The following is an 18,854-nucleotide window of genomic DNA, read 5'->3' as shown; positions in this document are numbered from 1 at the left end:
GTGAGGAGAGATGGTTACAAGGGAACAGGGAGAAGCGACGCATCATCAGAGAAAAAGCCAGAAAGAAAAACTGAGGGAGGACGTGACAAAGCGAGGGATGAGGAGAGATGGTGACAGAGTGAGATGCTTTCATGGTCTGTTAAAGACTTTTGGACTTTTACTCCCACTCTGACAGTCTGTCTGTACCCGAGGGGAACACTCTCTACAGAGATCCTCAATCCTCTCTGCACTGTCTGCTATCAGTGGTCTGATCACTGCCACCCTGCTTCACTTGGGTTTGATTACAGTACAATGGTCCTGGTGCAAGAGGCCAACACTGCATGGCTTTTGCAGACGTCATTTGTTGAGGTGATAGGCCGTTTGTGTGAGATTGAGCAGTGTGACCTGAGTGTGTTGAATCATCACTGAGCATGTTAACAGGCATGTTAGCAGTGGAGGAAGAAGTACTCAGATCTGGAGTGTAAAAATACTCAGTTATAGGTAAAAGCCCTGCAGTCAAAATCTTAAAGTACTCATTAGGATTGGGTGATATGTTAAAAATTTTCCAACCGGCCACCGTCAACCTAGCAACCGGTGAATGACAATATATCTGCCCAGGTGTGTGTGTGTGTGTGTGTGTGTGGCGGTGTGGTGTTCGAGCACTGAGCACAGCTAATTAACAAATGTCAAGGAACAGTTTGAAACAGAAAAATACAACCGTACACGCTCTGAACTCGAGGTTAACAAACTAAACTAAGACGTGAGTTTATTACCTCGCCAACTGACTCAAAAACACACTTCATCCAAGCTTACTTTGTCTTTCCACCGTTCCAACTGTCACCAACTCTGGTTTGGTCCAAATAAACCCTTGATTCACACAGAGCTAAATGTGAAAAGAAACAGCCGCCACCAGACAAAAAGAAACAGCCATTGTACTCGGCGAATCATCGGGAAATTCATGGAGTGAGATTTGAAAATATAACGGCTCAGTCTGATGAGCAGCTGTCGAGGGGCACGGAGCAGTGGCTCGTTCCTCTGACCATAACATTTAATTAGTAAAAAAAAATGTGGTCGATATATTCATCCCATCACCCAACACTAGTACTCATTATGCAGAACGGCCCATTTCAGAATATAATATATTATATTATTAGATGATAATGAGTGAGGCATTAAAGTGAGCAAGGTGGGACTTAAATCAGCAAAATTCTCCTATACATAGAGAGTAACTCAAACTGTTCATTTAGTGCAGTAAAAAGTCTCATTTTCCACAAAAATGTAGCAGAGTACAAGTGTAAAACCTTCTATTACGAAAGCATTAATCATCTCTGTGACCTCGCCCTCACGTTATTGACAGGACGTTATAAAAACTGGATTTTCCCATTGCTTCATTTTTGGCGTTTCTTTGGAGCCCTTAAAGCCAGTTCTGGGTAAATAGAGGTGGAGTCCGGGTGGAACAAGAAAGCAGGAAACCAACTCAGCTGAGCGAGTCTCCCATTACAAGAAAAATCTATCTATGTAACTCTGATCTCCAGGATGTCAACGTCGGTTGCAGCACTTTGGTCCAGATTGAAATACTTATTTGAGGACATTCACGGTGGCCAGAATCTGTATGACTTTGGCGAGCCCCTAACTTTTCCTCTACTGACACCGAAACAACAGTAAATCAAACATAAACACACACACAGGCCGATACACACATTCACTCATCAGAACTCAGGTGGACGTGTCAGTCCGCCAGATTCCTCACTGTGCATCTCCGGACTGAGCTCCAATTAAATTGAGTTGCCCGGCTTTCGCTGCCTCATTAGCCTAATTGGATTAACGAGGAAGGCTCTTTTGACGGACAGCTGGTTTAGGAGCAACTGTGAAAGCACTGCGGAAGCTCCACGCAGTCAATTCCGCATCACACCGGCACACAGCAGCTCGAGCTGACGCACTATGTTTGTAGAAAAATATACAGCCCATACAGAATGAAGTAATGCGTGTCTGTCAAGCTGCAAGTCTTTGATATCTAAATACATTCAAGGTCCCTTGTTTTATGAAACTTTAAACTGCGGATGCTCATTTGGACTTTTTTAGTTGACGCTCGTTAATCGATCATTTGCCACTAACGCGCAGCTGAGCCCCTTTGCGACAGCCCAGAAGGCTCGGACATAGCCCTACTCTCCACAGGCACTATGTTACGTGTATTGTCGTGGACACAAGCAGCCACTTTTAACACATTTTGAGGGGGAAGTCATTTGTTTCTTTGTCTATTTAAAACAAAATAACAATCAAGGAGTAAAAAAATATATGCTAAGATGGTAAAACAAACTGTTTTTTAAGGGCATATTAAATGCAAGCCTCGCTAAATTCACAATGACCAGCGTCTTTTACCCCATTAGGGACACAGACGAGGCAGACTGGACATCAGCGGGCAGGGTCGGGGTCAGGTCGAGTCAGGATGAATCTGTTCTGGGTCTCAGTCTCAGTCTGGGTCCATGAGCTGAGACCCAAATGAGACACAATTGATGGAATAAAAGAGTCTTTGTTTGTTTCCCTCCCACTTAACATGAGGCACTCAAACAGTATTACATAAAGAGATTCCTTAAACTGCTCATCTGTGACTTTGTTTGTATTGGTGTGTGTGTGTGTGTGTGTGTGTGTGTGTGTGTGTGTGTGTGTGTGTGTGTGTGTGTGTGTGTGTGTTGTCTCGTTGCCAGTATAACTGACTGGTAATTGGGGTGGCTTCCAGCTCCTCTGGTGGAGGGTGTGGATGGTCATAATGAGAGGAGTTTGGCTTGTCTCCGTGTGTGTGTGTGTGTGTGTGTGTGTGTGTGTGTGTGTGTGTGTGTGTGTGTGTGTGTGTGTGTGTGTGTGTGTGTGTGTGTGTGTGTGACAGACTGATTGTTTGGGGGGTGATGGCGCCTCAAGGCCAAGTGTTGTTAGCCTGTGCTGGCGAGCTGCCGACCCTCAGACCTCGCCTTTTGTTTAACCCAGATCAGTTTGGAGAGGGAAAGCCACTAAAACAAACCACCCACAGACCCGGGGTCCTCTGATTGGCCGTGACAGACTTTAAAGACCGACTTGATTGGTCGTGACAGTAAGGGCCCGCCAGCCAGTGTGCTGACCCAGACAGGAAGGAGAAGGGTTAACAAAAGATAACAGACTCCTGCAGAAACGATATGGAGGCTCTATCTGATAGCTCTTGGTAGTGAAATCTCCTTAAATACATTTTAATTTCATTAATTACAATGAACATAATGTATTATGCAAACAAATCAAACCCCACATTTCTATACTGAGCAGAAAAGTGCTCACTGTTTGAAAAGCACGACAGAAAAATTGGTTTAACCGAAATGCATGACTTCACTTTGGGGTTTGAGGGTGTAACTCTTGATAATTAGTGAGTATTTAATGCGAAGTTTCGTTGCAGTCACTTAAAAACAAACCAAAAAAACAGGCAAAGTGGTGCCAGTCTTCAGTGTTTTAGGTATGAGTGAGTGAGAACGGTCAATGATGAAAACAGGTGAAAGGGTCAGAGCGGGAGGGACGACTGCACACGTGGCTGCTGCTCATTTCTTCTAATCTGGCTTTAATCAGGTTTACCTTTGGATTTTTTCAATCTCACTTTCACAGCATTTTTCTTTTACGTTTTTTACGTAAACAAAATGTCCCACCTTCTAATAACCACAGGAGCATTTCCTAAATCAACAACCCCAGCAGTGGCAGCAGATCAACATGCCCTTCACGTTCTGGTCACAGCTTGGTCACTTGTAGGATATGATCATGGTTTGTTTGTTATGTCATTTCAAGTAGGTAGGTAAGTACGTACATGACCCAGAACGTATCATCGTATGTCATTAACGTGTTTGTTTTATATCTAAATAATATTACATTCTATTTAACACTGTGAAACAGTATTGTAATATGAGACTAACAAAAGGTGATGGTTAAGACCAGATAAAAGGTTGTTGATGGTACTTCTTGTCCCCCTTGCAGGTTAAAATCCTGTGTTGATTTAAAACACCCATCAACCCACCCCCAACCCACACACACACACAAACACACACAGACTGTGTCACTCTTTACACTACGTCTCCTGACTTCCACCTTTGCTTCAGTCATAATTATTACCACCACAAACAAATCACCACCACAATACACGCAGATATGGGTCAGAATAAGCTTTTTGGGGGATGACATTCATTCATTCATCTTCAACCGCTTGTCCCTGTTGGGGACGCGGGGGGCTGGAGCCGATCCCAGCTGACATCGGGCGTGAGGCGGGGTCCACCCTGGACAGGATGCCAGTCTTTCGCAGGGACACATAGAGACAGACAACCATTTACACCTACGGGCAATTTTAGAGTCATCAATTGATCCAAACACCTGCACGTCTTTGGACTGTGGGAGGAAACCGGAGAACCCGGAGAAAACCCACGCAGACACGGGGAAAACATGCAAACTCCACACAGAAAGGCCCCAGCCGGGGAGAGAACCGGGAACCTTCTCGCTGTGAGGCGACAGTGCTAACCACTACATCACCGTGTCAACAGTCTCCTGAAAACGAACACTAAAGAATCATCTGCTTATATGTTGTCCTCAGTCTGAACGCACATCATTAAATGTTCAAGATCAGCCCAGCTAATACGTTCCTGTAACCATGACAGAAACCGACAAAGATTAAAGGAACTAGGCATCAACAGCGGTTAGCATTGGTTCAGGTTTTTCCTTCTTCTTAAAACCAAAGAATTGATTTCAGTTTCCTGTATTTCTCGCCGCGTGTGGACGTCAAACACACGGGAGAGATGATTTGAAAGTGTCCGTACTGAGTGAACCGGTGAAGCCGCGTGAACGAAGATGAAGCAGAGTGAGTGAGAGCCCCCTTTAACTCATTCTCATTGATTTTAGCTTCAAATACCTGAAGCTCCACACACACACACACACACACACACACACACACACACACACACACACACACACACACACACACACACACACACACACACACACACACACACACACACACACACACACACACACACACACACACACACACACACACACACACACACACACACACACACACACACACACACACACACACACACCTCTCCTTCTCGTTCCCACACTTACTAATGAATAAGACATGAGGCTTTTTCATCTTTACTCAACGTTGCTCATTAATATCGACACAAAGAGGAAATGCACAGGTCTGCGATCGGCTCTAATTGAAAACCTCGGCATCGATTTTACACCAGCTGCTCTCACTCTTCCCCAATCTTTCCTTCTTTCATTCATCTTTTTTCCTTTCTCGCCATCTTATCACTTCCTCCTCATCTCCCCTTGTTATCTCATAAATTTCATCCCTCTCTCCTCTGCGTCAAATAAATCCTTCCACATCTTTTCTTTTTTTTCTCTGTTTGTCCGAGTATTTCTGTCTCTGTTTCTCCTCCTCCTCCTCTCTTTCTCTCTCATCCCATCACATAAATCCTTTCATTTCTGACTCCACAGGTGGTGGGATGGAGGAAGGATGTGTTGCCTTGGAAACGCTCCCGGCCTCTCTAGAGCTGATGCGGCGCTGCAAAACCCGACAAGATCGGCATCAGCACACATGAAACACACGCGCACGCACACACGCGCACACGCCTAATAATAATGTGTTTATCTTTGAAGAACTGTGCTTTTATGAGGTTGAAAAATAAGATAGTGTATGTGTGCGGACAGGTGTGTATGCATGCGCACATATGAGACCATGCATATAATCCCCACTCATAAACTTTGAGTGTGTGCATGTTAAGTGCATGCATACTGTACATGTGCATCCATGCATCTACATTTTTTCTCCCTTGTGACCTGATTTTGAACGGTCAGTCAATTAAAATTCAAGTGTGTAAGCATGTTTGCATGTGTGTATGTATGTATCTGTGCGTGTGTTTTACACTCTGACACACACATCACCCTGTCTAATAGGATGGGCGCTGGATCAGAGAAACGCACAGAGTAAATACTGTTAATGCTGATGTTTTGAGCACCAGGCTCGTCCTCAGACTTAGGAAGAACTGGAGATCCTTGGTGTGCAGATTTATAGTTTTATTTGTGATTTTAATTATGGTGGTAACACACACTTTAGAACAATCCTTTCTTTATAATGTTGCACTTGGTTGATAAACCATCTGGCAAGTACTTCTGTTGGAGCACACCGAGGCACAAGAACGACTCGGTTGAGGTCAGGTAAGGAACATGGTCCTGGTTAAAAGAAACCGCTACTGCGCGGACAACTATCTGTGCAGTGATAGACCGATACATCAGCCGGCCGATATCTGTGTATCAGCATCGGCCTATGTGGGCTGCTGCGTGGACAGGCGCAACAGGCAGCTCCGTGTTGCGGAGACGCCTTTTTTAGGTTTAATAAACGTTCCTTTTTTTTAAGTATTGAGGCTCTTAACATTTGTGATCATCACTGTGTGATTTCTATGATGTAAATTGAGGGAGCAAAAGTAGTATTGGCTCCAAATATCGGCTCAAGAAAACAGGCAGTTCGTATTGATCATCCGCTAAGGCTGATCAAAAAAGATAATCAATATTGGCATTGGCCCTAAAAAATTCTTATTGGTATATCCCTCCTCCTGTGTCACCTTTTTCTCCATTAATAAGTAAAAACTGAAAAATGCCCATCACCGTTTCTAAAAGCTCAAATTACTTGTTTTATCCAAGAGTCAAAACCCAAAGATATTTGGTTTAATTCTTTAGAAGACACAGAAAATATTAATATAATCGTATTTGAGAAGCTTTATCAGGTGAATTTCTTGACATTTAGCAAAAAAAAAAGGTTTAACTTTTCGTTTGATCTGCAAATTGATTAACGAACAAACCAGTTCACCTCTAATTGTCTTTTTTCAATCTGATTTTACACAGTTGTGCAAACTCATCCCACAAGAGAAACCAAATAAATCCTCTTCTCTAGTTGTCTGTCTTTCTGCTGAACCTGGTTTGTTGCCATGACAGGTGTGTGCATGTGTGTGTGTGATGGTGGAAGAAGAGGTCTGGGGAGGAGCGTGCACAGCTAGACGGAGAGGAGAGGGGAGCTTGTGCACGAGCATGAACTCAATGACTCGCTTCACCAAGGACACGCTGATATTCCACAAACAGGCTTGCACCCACAAAACGACACTAGCGCACATTTAAAGCCTACAGATGTAGAAAGCAGCCGCATTGTAGCACACATACACACACAGAGAGACAGGTGCAAGCCTCATAAATAAAAAGATGTGCACTATTTCATTTTCCATCTTTTTTTCACAGTCTCTCTCTCTCTCTCTCACACACACACACACAAACACATCCTACATGAACACACAAACATGTAAATTACTGTTCAAGGGCACCCAGAGTTTGAGAACATCGCCAACTCAGCACTGCTCAAAAAGAAGTGAACATACGGTATGAGCTAATTGTTTCGTCTTTGAGCAGGAAGCACAGAAGCAGCCTGTCACTGGCAGACCGCTCAGGTAACTTTGTTGGGTTGTTCGATGACCTTCCTCACCTGCGGCGAGAACTTCTGGGTGACCACCGCAGAGGAAGGTGACAATGACGCTCCAAGCAACTTTCATACCTGCAGGTCTGGTAGAGCGGCATCGAAAAACACCTGGACGACCAGAATCTCCAACACCAAGGGACTTCACTGTGCTTAAAGCTGCTATACTCTAAATACTGAGTTAGAAAAATTGTCTCCACACAGTTCCACAAAGCCGGCCTGGCTATCAAGATAAACAAATAGAGAACCTTGGATTACAACAGAGAGCGGGAGACTTTGGCCGCACTCACACTGTCCATCCGTACCGTGACCAAGCACGTTTCACGGCTAAAGCCTAGTTCGTTTGACCAGTGTGAGTGCAAGCGTACCGCGCCTTGACGCCACGGCCCGTTTTGGAGAGGTGGGCTTTTGTAAAGCACGTTTGCACATGTACAAGCACAAGCGTGCGCACGTGTATGAGCAAGAGGCCTACGGTGGTTCTGACGTCATTTTATGTGCACCTATTCGGACAGAGAAAAAAAGGAGGAGGGACCATGCGCGGACATTTAAAACAATGGCGGCGAAAGGTTCCCGTTGGTGTGATGCGGAGGTGGAGTGTTTACTGCAGATTTGGTCGATGAAAATATTCAAAAACAGTCGACAAGACGCACAAAAACTCTGAGGTCTATGGAAAGATTTGTAAACAAAGCGACGTATCGCGATGACGTCATCAATGCGTGTGACGTGTTGCGGCGTGGTGACGTATGGACAGGCAAGAAGCATTCACAGAGGCCCAGGTAGTGTGAGTACAAACGGGCCTGGGCCACGGGGGGAGAAGGAGGGGGGAACAAGTACGGATGGACGGATGGACAGTGTGAGTGCGCCCTGAGTTGCTGCTATATTAAACAACAAGAGTGAGATCTTTCTTGTTGTTTGTTGGACCACACATCACAAGCCTCAACAAATTCTCATCAATGGGTTTGTAAAAAACGTATGCGGATTCATATATCTTACATAATATACCTATTCTGTGTACTGTTGTGAAATGGTTACTGGTACATGACGGTTAAATTTAGCAAACAAAACGACCCGGTTAAGATTAGAAAAAAGGTTTGGCTTAGAGCGTCCTGGACACAAACCCCTGTCCCCTGTGGAAATAAGAGTTTAGTGCTCTTATGCTACATCACCTGATTTCCTACGTTGCTCCAGCTGTAATTTCTATAGTAATAAATACGTGGATTACATACAAATTTGAGTGAATTCCTGCTCTTGGTTATATGTGCAGACAGGGAACGAGGACAGCCTGCAAGGCTTCGTCGTGTTTATATCCTCGGTGACTGTAACTGCTGCCGTGCAGAGTTTTTAAATCATCAAATGAAATCGATCAGTTCATGTAGGGCACATGCTCTTCATTATTATTGATCACACGAAGCTCCCTATACAGCGTGTCGGTCAGCTACACTCAACTGGACCATAACGGGACACTAAAGTCTCCCTCTGAAACGCAGGATCATTTCATTTCTTTTAGTGGACGCGCGGAGATACATGAAAACACTGAAATGAAGAAGTCGAGTTAACAACAAAATACAGAGAAAATCACTTTAGATCTCAGGTCACTGTTGACAAATCTCTGTTCGTATTAACACGCCTAAACCTCCATGGCGTTCATTTTTTATGTATCTCATTCATCGTGGAGTTGGATGCACATGCACAAGCCTCATTTCCACTCCCACAGGTAGCTTTGAATAGAAACACCCTTAAACACCCTTGTGCTTTGTTCCCACCCTGTCGATCTGAATTATGTTCTATGGATACAGTGGCCCATCGTGTTACTGATGTAACTGGTTAGAACTAGAAATGGTGATGAGGTCTTAACCCTCCTGTTGCCCTCAAATTTTACTAACACCATTTATTCTTGGGGTCAATTTGAACGTAGCAATTTAAACATCTCGAAAATTATCATAATCAATTTGTTACTTACTTTGTTTGACCTCATATAATATTTGAATTGTAAAATAGACGATAATAATAATAATGATTAAATCATCCAGATTATCAAATTGACCAAAAGGAACACCGATGCGACAAGTACATGAACGATAAGAACAATAAAAAATACATATAATCATGACAATTTTAGGTTTTTTATGAGTTGTCCCCATTAAATAAGGAAAAATCATGAATATAAAGCAAAAAAACACAAAAAATGACATTATTTAGAGATGTTAAACATTAAATGGGGTCAAATTGACCCTTAGGAGAACAGGAGGGTTAAAATGGATGCAATGCTCTTAAAAATGTCTTAAAATGAACTAAGTTTATCTTCAGGATTCCTGAACATATTTAAAAATGATGAAAAACAAACCGCCCATTGTTACTTTGTTGTACGGGGACATTTGCATTTCAGAGACAGGCACACGGACACAGAGCCGCGTACAGTTTTTCAGCACACACACACACACGCTCACACACACAGTAACACAGTAGAACCGAGCAGCTGGTCGGGTCAAGCCTGTGGCCACATACGTATGCTAATGTTGGCCTGCAGGCAGATCCAGGTGGGAGGATATTACAAATGAGATTAGGATCACTTGGTTTCCCAGCAAACAGATTTAACTGGGATGAGAGACATAATAGCCACCACTGATCCCAATTTAGTGCTGGGAGAGAAGTTTCTGCCTCTTTGTTCAACAGGGAGAAAAGACTCAGCTTTAGGGGTTAAATCCAAAACACCTTCTAACACGAGGATTCAGGCCGAAAGCAAAGATGATTTTCATTATCCAGCACGTTTTTAATGAGTTCTTTAATCGAACAGATGCAAAAAAACGAAAACAAAAAAGACAAATTGCTTGTTTTTTCCGACTCAGGTCCCAAAAAACAAATCTACTCGATTTGTAATGATATGAAATGGGCAGAGAAAACCAGAAAATCCTCACAGTTGAGACGCTGGGTTTGAGTATTTTGGGGATTAAAGACTTAAATGAAACTGATTATGATAATTGTCTTTGACTATTGGTCAATCTAACAGTTTTTAATTGTTTTATAGTTTGTTTTTAATGCACCCAGGACTCCCTGGAAGGCAGGACTGTCACTGAGTGGGTTATCCTGCTGAGAATAAAGTAATAAAAGGCAATTCTTGGTTAAAGTTTTGTTACGGTTAGGGATGCACATGGAAAACGCACATGGCCTACTGAAGTGTTCAAATTGCTGGAGCACGATTTTTTAAATGGAATTGAGTGTGATGATGTAAAAATGATCATTCTCTCATATCCCAATTGCAACATCAGTCAAAATAATCACAATTCAATCTTTTTCAAAACTGTTCAGCCCTTGTTACAGTAGCAGTTACGGTTAACACTGAACATCAACTACAGCTCAGACGTACACACCCCTCCACCACCCGGGCTCTTAACTTTACACTTCTTCCTGGCACCGACTGTAAATAATGAGAGCAGGGCACATAGAGATGAACAGAGACAGTCAACCATTCACTACCTAAGGGCAATTTTAGAGTCATCAATTAACCTAACACCTGCACGTCTTTGGACTGTGGGAGGAAACCGGAGAACCCGGAGAAAACCCACGCAGACACGGGTTCAAACCGGGAACCCTCTTGTTGTGAGGCTGACCACCACCCCACCGCGTCGCCCTATGAGAGAATCATCGACGTGTGAACCCAACAGTCCCAATATATTGAGCGACAATTTGGATTCTACGTTTAACATCGCTGTTCTCAGACTCAAACGAGTGACTCAACTCTGACAAAACGCACATCCCTGCAGTCTTTTCGTCTGCTGTCGCTCCTCTGGCGTGATTGCATGTTACTGTTAATTGCTCTCGTAACTGGAGCCATTAAGACTTCAGCAGCTTGACATGTGTTGTAATTTTATGACTCATCAGCCATCAGCCCTGGCTGCTCTGGATGTCTGTCACCCAATCTTTTGGGAAGCGTCGCACATCAAACACACAATGGCGCCAAAGGGACTTCACGTTGTCTTGGTTTCTGCTGAACGTTTGGAGACAGATTTTACGAGTGCCGACGTCGGACGTTTACATCTTCCTTCAAGACGCTGATGCTTGTACAGTGAAATGTGAACATCTGCTCAGGCACACGCAGTATGACGAGCATTAAATCATTATGCAGAAATAATGACTACACCAGTACAAATAATGGTATCATCTACAAATTAGAGACTACACCCATTGCCATTGGGTTTGGACACGCACGCACGCACGCACGCAGGCAGGCAGGCACACAGACACACACACACACACACACACACACACACACACACGCATACACACACACACACTCATGCATGGTCAGTAGGCGGAGAGACACCAGGCTTGGCAAGATATTTGAGCCTTTGCCAAAATCCAACCAACATTTTGAGCCTAAATGAAATTCAAAGTGTGAACACATTATGGCGGCGATATGAACACACTGTTCCACCAGCCGGTGTCACTGAATGTGTGTGGTTTCCATGGCGACAGTAAGGATGCAGAGGAGAGACTGCAAAGCCATTGTTCGCCAATAACCAGAGGCATTAATCTTTATGACTGGTAATCTTTTCTCTTGCTTTTCGCCTTCCACACACTGCGATAAATCACACCGGATTGGGTTAGTGGAGTCATGGTGGGGAATTTGGCTTGAAGATTAACCCACTGCACATCAAAGATAATCCGCAAGCAAGCAGATATGTGTCAGCAGGCCAGAGAGGAGGAGGAGGAGGAGGAGGAGGAGGAAGAGGAAGAGGAAGATGAAGGGAGAGGAGGAAGGCAAAGAAAAGGCTGTACGTCCAGTTAAAACGCAGAAACCACTATTCTGTCAATCGCCTATCTAGTTTCTACTAGCTTAACCCTGCATGGGGGAGGGGAGGATGGGAGGAAGGGAGGGACGGTGGCATATCATCTGTGTTAAACACACTGAGGAAGGAGGATTGCAAATGGCCACCGGAGAAAAAGCAGACAGGAAATGATTGACGTAATTCTGGTCGGCTGGTGTCAGTTCGGAGCTGTTGGCCGTAGTCGTCTGAGCATCATTCACAGATGTGGGGCAAGCTGCCGCCTCCACACACCGCCGGTGAAGCGAGAAGATGTGTGCGTGTGCGTGTGTGTGTGTGTGTGTGTGTGTGTGTGTGTGTGTGTGTGTGTACGTGTGTGTGTGTGTGTGAGGAATGGAAGAGGACGGTTAGCCCAAGGTTGTTTTAAGGCGTCTGCATCAGATCTGCCAATCTCTTTTGGTTGAATATCCACCTGACACACAAACCTGCTGCAGCATTGATGAAAAGTGACAAAAATATCCCTGAAGGAGAGTTAGAAAGTACTCAAAGGGGTGTTTAAGATGATCACACGGCATTTTATTATGCTAATATCCTGTATTGATCCCCTTGAGCCACACTCTATGGACAGAAATGTCTGTCTGCCGGTCCAACACTTCGGTCCACACTGACTTATCTGCAACAACTGTTGAATTTGTGTGCAGATGTTCATGTTCAAGTTCATGCAAATCCTAATAACTTTGATGACCTCCTGACATTTTCCTCTAGCACCACCGTGAGGGTTGACATCAGCAGATTTGAGTGAAATATATTCAGCAGAAAATCCTGGAAGTCTCCGCGCTCAGCAGGTCAAAACTCCTGCACATACACCCCTTTAAAATAAAAGAACAGATCAAACTAACCATATTTATTTGGCTGGAGCCATCCCAGCTGACAGACAGACAACCATTCACACACATAACATGCATCTTTATGAACTGGAGGACGCAGGAGCACCTGGAGAAAACCCACGCAGGTTCTGACCTGGAGCCATGATGCTGTGGGGCGACAGCATGCTGTACAAAAGTCTTATTTTTTCCTTTGGAGAATACATGCTTGCTGTTCCCCCTGCTTCCATTCCTTATGCTAAGCTAACGAAAGCACCTACTGGAAGTATCTTCATATTAGTAATAGACCGATACATCTGCCGGCCGATATTACCGATATTATCGATGCTGGCTGCTGCGTTCGGTGTTAGTCTTCTCTCTGAATTATTTACAGACAGGCGTCCACGGGCAGCTGCTGGAGACGCCTTTTTAAAGTTCAATAAATGTTCCTTTTTTAAATTGAGACTCGTAACATTTGTTATCATCGTGTAATTTTTATGACGGCAGTCCGTATCAGTCATCGTCTAAGGCTGATGAAAAATCGGTATCGCCGTCTGCCCTAAAAAATTCACATCATTCTGTCCCTATTCATATTTAAAGGAATACTCCGCCATCAGTATAATCATTTGAATATCAATCACTCATCCCGAGCTAGGTAGAATTCTTGATTTTTTTCTTCTTGCATGCCTCCACACACAGGGAACACAGAAGTTTCTGCATGCCGGAAAATCGCTCCTTCTCACTTACTTAGTTTGTACTTATTTTATTTCAATCTGCTGCTAAACTGCACGCTGCGTATTGTTGTATATTGTATAAACCTACGTTTAACTACAATGTCTGCTGCTCTGTCGCATTTAGTTATTGTCTGATTTCTTTTACGTTAGCTTTATTTTTATTTGATTTATGTTTTTATGCTTATTGTTACTCTGATCCTTTCCCACCTTTGTATTGAAACTGTTGCACAATAATGTCCCTCGGGATAAATAAAGCTTCTTGAATCTTGAATCTTGAGTCTTGAAAACTCCATTTTCTTCAAGAATCCAAGGTAGCACAGATGATGAGGATAAACTGCTATGGGCTACAAATCCTCATTTTGAGGGTGAAGTCCTTTAACACAGATGAGTGTAGTATCAAGCTTCACATCCACCTATTAGATGAGATGAACTATTGCTTTAGGGGAGATCAGGGGAAATGATCACACTGTCATTATATGCACATGAGTTACACAGCCAGGACAAGCTACAAAACAATTATGTCAACTCATGTGTTACTTTCCTATCAGGCAGCATGTGTGTAACCTAGGAACAAATGCACCCCCCCCCCCCCCCCTTTACAAAGAAAAAGAAAAATATACATTAAACTGGAAGTGAAACTGAAGCAGAGGCTGATGACTGGCAGGACATAAAGTGTGTGTCAGTGTGCTAAATCATTTTAGATTTGGCTCAGATGCACCTGACAGGAACGCTTGGATGTTCCGCTCACACACACACGTACACGCACGCACACGCGCATTCACGCACACACACACACACCATCGTTTTTTTTTGGGGGGGGGGGGGGGGGGGGGCTTGAAATCCAAACTCCACGAATCTCAACCAGTGCGATGAAAGGAATCAGTGGGATTATATTGGATTATAACGCCACACTGTTTTCATCTCGTGCACGGTCCTGCATTATTAATCTGACAGTAATGTAGCCCCGCCGCGCGCAATGATTCTCAGACAAAGAGAAAGAGAGAGAGAGAGAGAGAGAGAGAGAGAGAGAGAGACGCAGAGAAAGCCTCGGTGTCTTAAAAAACAAATGTTTTCTCGTTGTCCCCCTCTCTGTGTATCAGAATGTCCGTCCAGACCCCCTCATGAATTATTCATAGAGTCCCGCGGCCCTAATCCTCGCCTTTGTGTCGCTGTAGTGCCAGTGCGCCTCCGGGGATCTGCTCCACTGCATCGACTGGCCGCTGTCACTGTCACACATCTCCTGTAACATCTCCTACAGTGGTCTTTAATATGCCCGCTGTATTCCGAGTGTTGATTTAGTGACCTGATTTTAGTAATGCCTCCTGCAGACGCATCTTATCGGTGTGTATGCGTGTATGCGTATGCGTATGCGTGTGTGTGTGTGTGTGTGTGTGTGGAGTGATTTCATTGGCATTTCTTTAAACCCCCCATGCTGTAAAATGACTTACAATGTCTGCAGCACTCAGCATGGAGCTCATAGTGACTTCACTGTATGATAACTATATTAGTCCTTATATAAGGATGCTTTTATTAATAAATACATGTCCTAATATTGTGTCTCTATGGTGTTGGATCGGTTTGTATTGACCCTCTCGTGTCTCTATAATATTTATAAGGGCTTTGTCTATCTGTGCATTTACTGTGACCCAGTTTCAGTTGTTGTCTCCTGTGACATCTCTAAAATATTCAATAATAAGTGTGCAATAATGACTTAATCATGATATGTGTGCACCCCAGGCTTCGATATAAGAGTCCTATGAATCTTTTTTTTTTTTTTTTTTAATGTTTCAACATTAAATCTGCTTTACTGTCCACGGGAATGTTTATTAACCACAGTTTCATTAAGACAGATTCTCCAAAATCAAATTTATTTCCATTTGTAGTGAGTGGAAAATGGTAATGTCCACACTAATACTACCACGCAGATACTAACCGATTGTCTATCGATGCCGGTTGAGTGTGCGGTGCCTGCTAACCTACAATCCGAGGCTCACTGACCTCCTTTCCGACTGCCCTGTGGGAGTGTGTTTAGGTACCCTGGATCCACAGAGGGGAATGTGCTGCTGCAGCAAAAAAAGCAAATAAAAGTGTTTTTGCACGATTAAAGTGCGCGGCGGAGGGCAGTTTCTTACCGTGGACGGCCAGCGGGATCAAGTGCAGTGCCAGGACGCACGACAGCAGCGTTAGTCTCCAGCATCCCGTGGTGCAAAAGCTCGCCTCCTTCCCCTGCATCCTCGCCGTGCGGTGATAGAACAAGATGATGAGACGGGGGAGAAAGGAAATCCCTGTTCTGAGACTGATGGTAGAGTTCAAAAAAATGTTGCAAAAAGTAATCCGGGTGTGTTGGTTTGCGTGCGGTCTAGACTCCAGCCTCCCTGCGCTTCTCCTCCATAGCCGCTTGGTCTCAGCTGTCTCCTCGTATCCGCTGCAGCTTCACACGCTCGGCTCAGTTAAAGCACACTGAGGTTGGTTACGGCTCCATTGCCACAGAACGGCGGTCGGAGACGGCGAGGGTGGGGTGGTGGTGGTGGTGGTGGTGGTGGTGGTGGTTTGTGGAGGTGGAGGAGGGGGGAGTGCGTTTTGGGGGGGGGCGCAGACGCACGCCTTGGCTCGGCTTGGCTTGGCTTTGCTTGGTTGGGCTCGGAACGGATCGGTGCTTTTGGGCACTTTGTGGCTGAGAGGGAAACAAACGCACGGCGGAGTGCAGCGCGTTCGGCAGCCTTCTCATCATCTGGGGAGGGGAAAAGAGGGTTGTTGATGCCCCCCCCCCCCGCCCCCATCTACCCTCCTCTTCACCCCCCTCCTTTCCTAAGAGCTTCCCTCCTCCTCCTTCTCCTCCTCCTCCACCATCCTTCCCTTTCCTAAAACTTTGCTGCGTCCTTCAAAGTGTCCACATCTTCCCTCTTTTCCAGACATGTCTCTTCCTCTTTCCTCCTCACTTTCTCCATCTTCCACAACTTTTTCTCTTTTTTTCCCTGTCTTCTCTCCTAAGATATTCCCATATTCATTCCCTTCTTTTTCCTGTTTCACAATTTTTCTTCCTTTTTACTTTATCATCCTCTAAAGCATCCACATTTCTCCTCCTTACACTATTAACCCTCCCCCGTCTTCCTCTTCTCTTCTTCCCCTTTCTTCCAAAAAGTTTCCCCCTCTCAAATCTTCATATTTGTCTCCTCTTTCCATCTTTTCTTTCCTTTCCTCTAAACAGTTCCTCCTCTGTTCTCTGCCTTACCTTCCTAAAACACTTAATCACCCTCCTCTCTCAATCCTTCCCTTTGCCTTAACCTTCTTTTTTAACTTTTCCACCTTTCTTCCGCTTTTCTTTTTCTTCTCCCAAGACTTTTTAAACCACGCTTTTCCACAATGTCTTACCCTCTCTCCTGCACCTTTCCAAAGATGTTTCCCTCCTCCTCCTCTGTCCATTTCTCTTCCTCTGACTGTTTGTCCTCCTTCCTCTTTTCCAGAGACATTACTCTTTCTCTTCACTTGCTCCTTAATTTCATCAGACTACTTTAAATATCATCTTTTTGTCCTCTTTTCTGCACCTTCGCAAATATATCTCCCTTCCTTTTCCTCCTCCTTTACTTCCCTCCTCCCCTCCTTCTTCCCTTCCTTCCTGGAAACACATTCCTCCTCTTTTTCCTTTTTCCATCTCCATCTCCAGGCGTCCTCCCTCATCATCTTCCTCTCACACTCAATCTTTCGAGACATTTTTCCTCCTCTTGTCCACTTTTCCTTTCCTCAAACTTCCCCACCTCCTCCCAGTCCTCCCTCTCTTTCCCAAAGCTTTTGGTTATTTCCTATTCATCTGAGTGTGTTGGACCTCAATTGGAGTGCACACTCTGCTCTGGACACTTTTTTTTTGTTTTTATCCTCACGGGAAATCGGTCTATTTTGAAGGAGCTTAACTTCCCTTCACCGTTGCTGGTGTGCGTTTGTGTGTCGGAGAGGATGAGGCAGTTTGAGATTATGTAAAAAAAGAAAAATAAGTGTGGTGTGGATGCCGTCAAAACAAGGAGCTTTGTTTAATGGTGTGACACAGAGACGCAAACAAAAGGGGGAAGGAGGAGGAGGAGAGGCGTGGGGGTGTCTGGGTGAAATGGGGGTGGGCTGCGGGGGTAAATGGGGGATGCACACGGTGATGAATGCCCAAGGGCCCTGGGGGTAATGGTGGTGGTGGCGGGGGGTCGTGGGCATTCTTCCACACACACAAAAAAAGCATAAAGAGAGAGGGGCTAGGCAACAGGAGAGGTTTTGTGTGTGTGTGTGTGTGTGTGTGTGTGTGTGTGTGTGTGTGTGTGTGTGTGTGTGTGTGTGTGTGTGTGTGTGTGTGTGTGTGTGTGTGTCTGCAGTTGGTTGTTCATGTGTACGTGAGCACATGTGAAAGGCAGGGGCAATGCCAACAAAATGAAATCCAACATTTTTAGTGGAATAGCGAATGTGTTCGGTGAATTGTGAAAAGTAGGTCAAGAGGACATTTTGGTGGCTTCCATTGAAATCATATAAAATACGGTCTCTTTTCTGGCAGAGAGATGTTTTGCGTACACCGTATGAAATATGTGGACCCTCCCAGAACGTATGTTGCCTAAAACAAAAAAGTCTTAAGTCCTAAGCATTTCTCTCTCTTTTTGCCTTGTGCGCTGTTCTGCACAACCATCAGTGTATTCATTATGAGCACAATAACATTACATTCACACTGTCGACCTTCCTGCTCATTTCTTCTTTGATCTGATTTCAGCGGACCACCGGTTTCATCTGTTCCACTGTGTGATGCCGATATTAGCCGACAGCAGCGGTGGACACGGGGGACGATAACAAAAAGGCATCTCATCTGTTATGACCTCGTATTCCAGGCACATTTCTTCCGGTTGTATCTTCAAAAACCACCAAATCTAATAAAGTGTGATGGTTTTTTCCCCATCTGTCCTCATTTTGTCTCACTGTTGTTGGTTATTCAGACTCAACTGAACCGTCACATTGTCTCAGGTGAATC

General features: G+C 44.4%; 1 protein-coding gene across 8 annotated transcripts in view; it reads right to left on the bottom strand.

The window, feature by feature from the left end:
* Window positions 1-16,538, bottom strand: part of cspg5a (chondroitin sulfate proteoglycan 5a) — a 57,260-nt gene extending 40,722 nt beyond the window's left edge. For all 8 annotated transcript variants that reach the window (XM_083917907.1, XM_083917909.1, XM_083917911.1 and 5 more), the window contains exon 1: window positions 15,994-16,538. In XM_083917907.1, the coding sequence (XP_083774033.1) occupies window positions 15,994-16,093 (100 nt within the window). In that variant the 5' untranslated portion in view covers window positions 16,094-16,538. The remainder of the gene's footprint in view (window positions 1-15,993) is intronic.
* Between the last annotated feature and the right edge of the window lie 2,316 nt (window positions 16,539-18,854).

This window comes from Echiichthys vipera (genome assembly GCF_963691815.1).
Source record: "Echiichthys vipera genome assembly, chromosome: 8".
NCBI classification, from domain to species: Eukaryota; Metazoa; Chordata; class Actinopteri; order Perciformes; family Trachinidae; genus Echiichthys; species Echiichthys vipera.
Note: the sequence above shows the minus strand (reverse complement) of the source record. Positions and strands in the feature narration are given on the sequence as shown.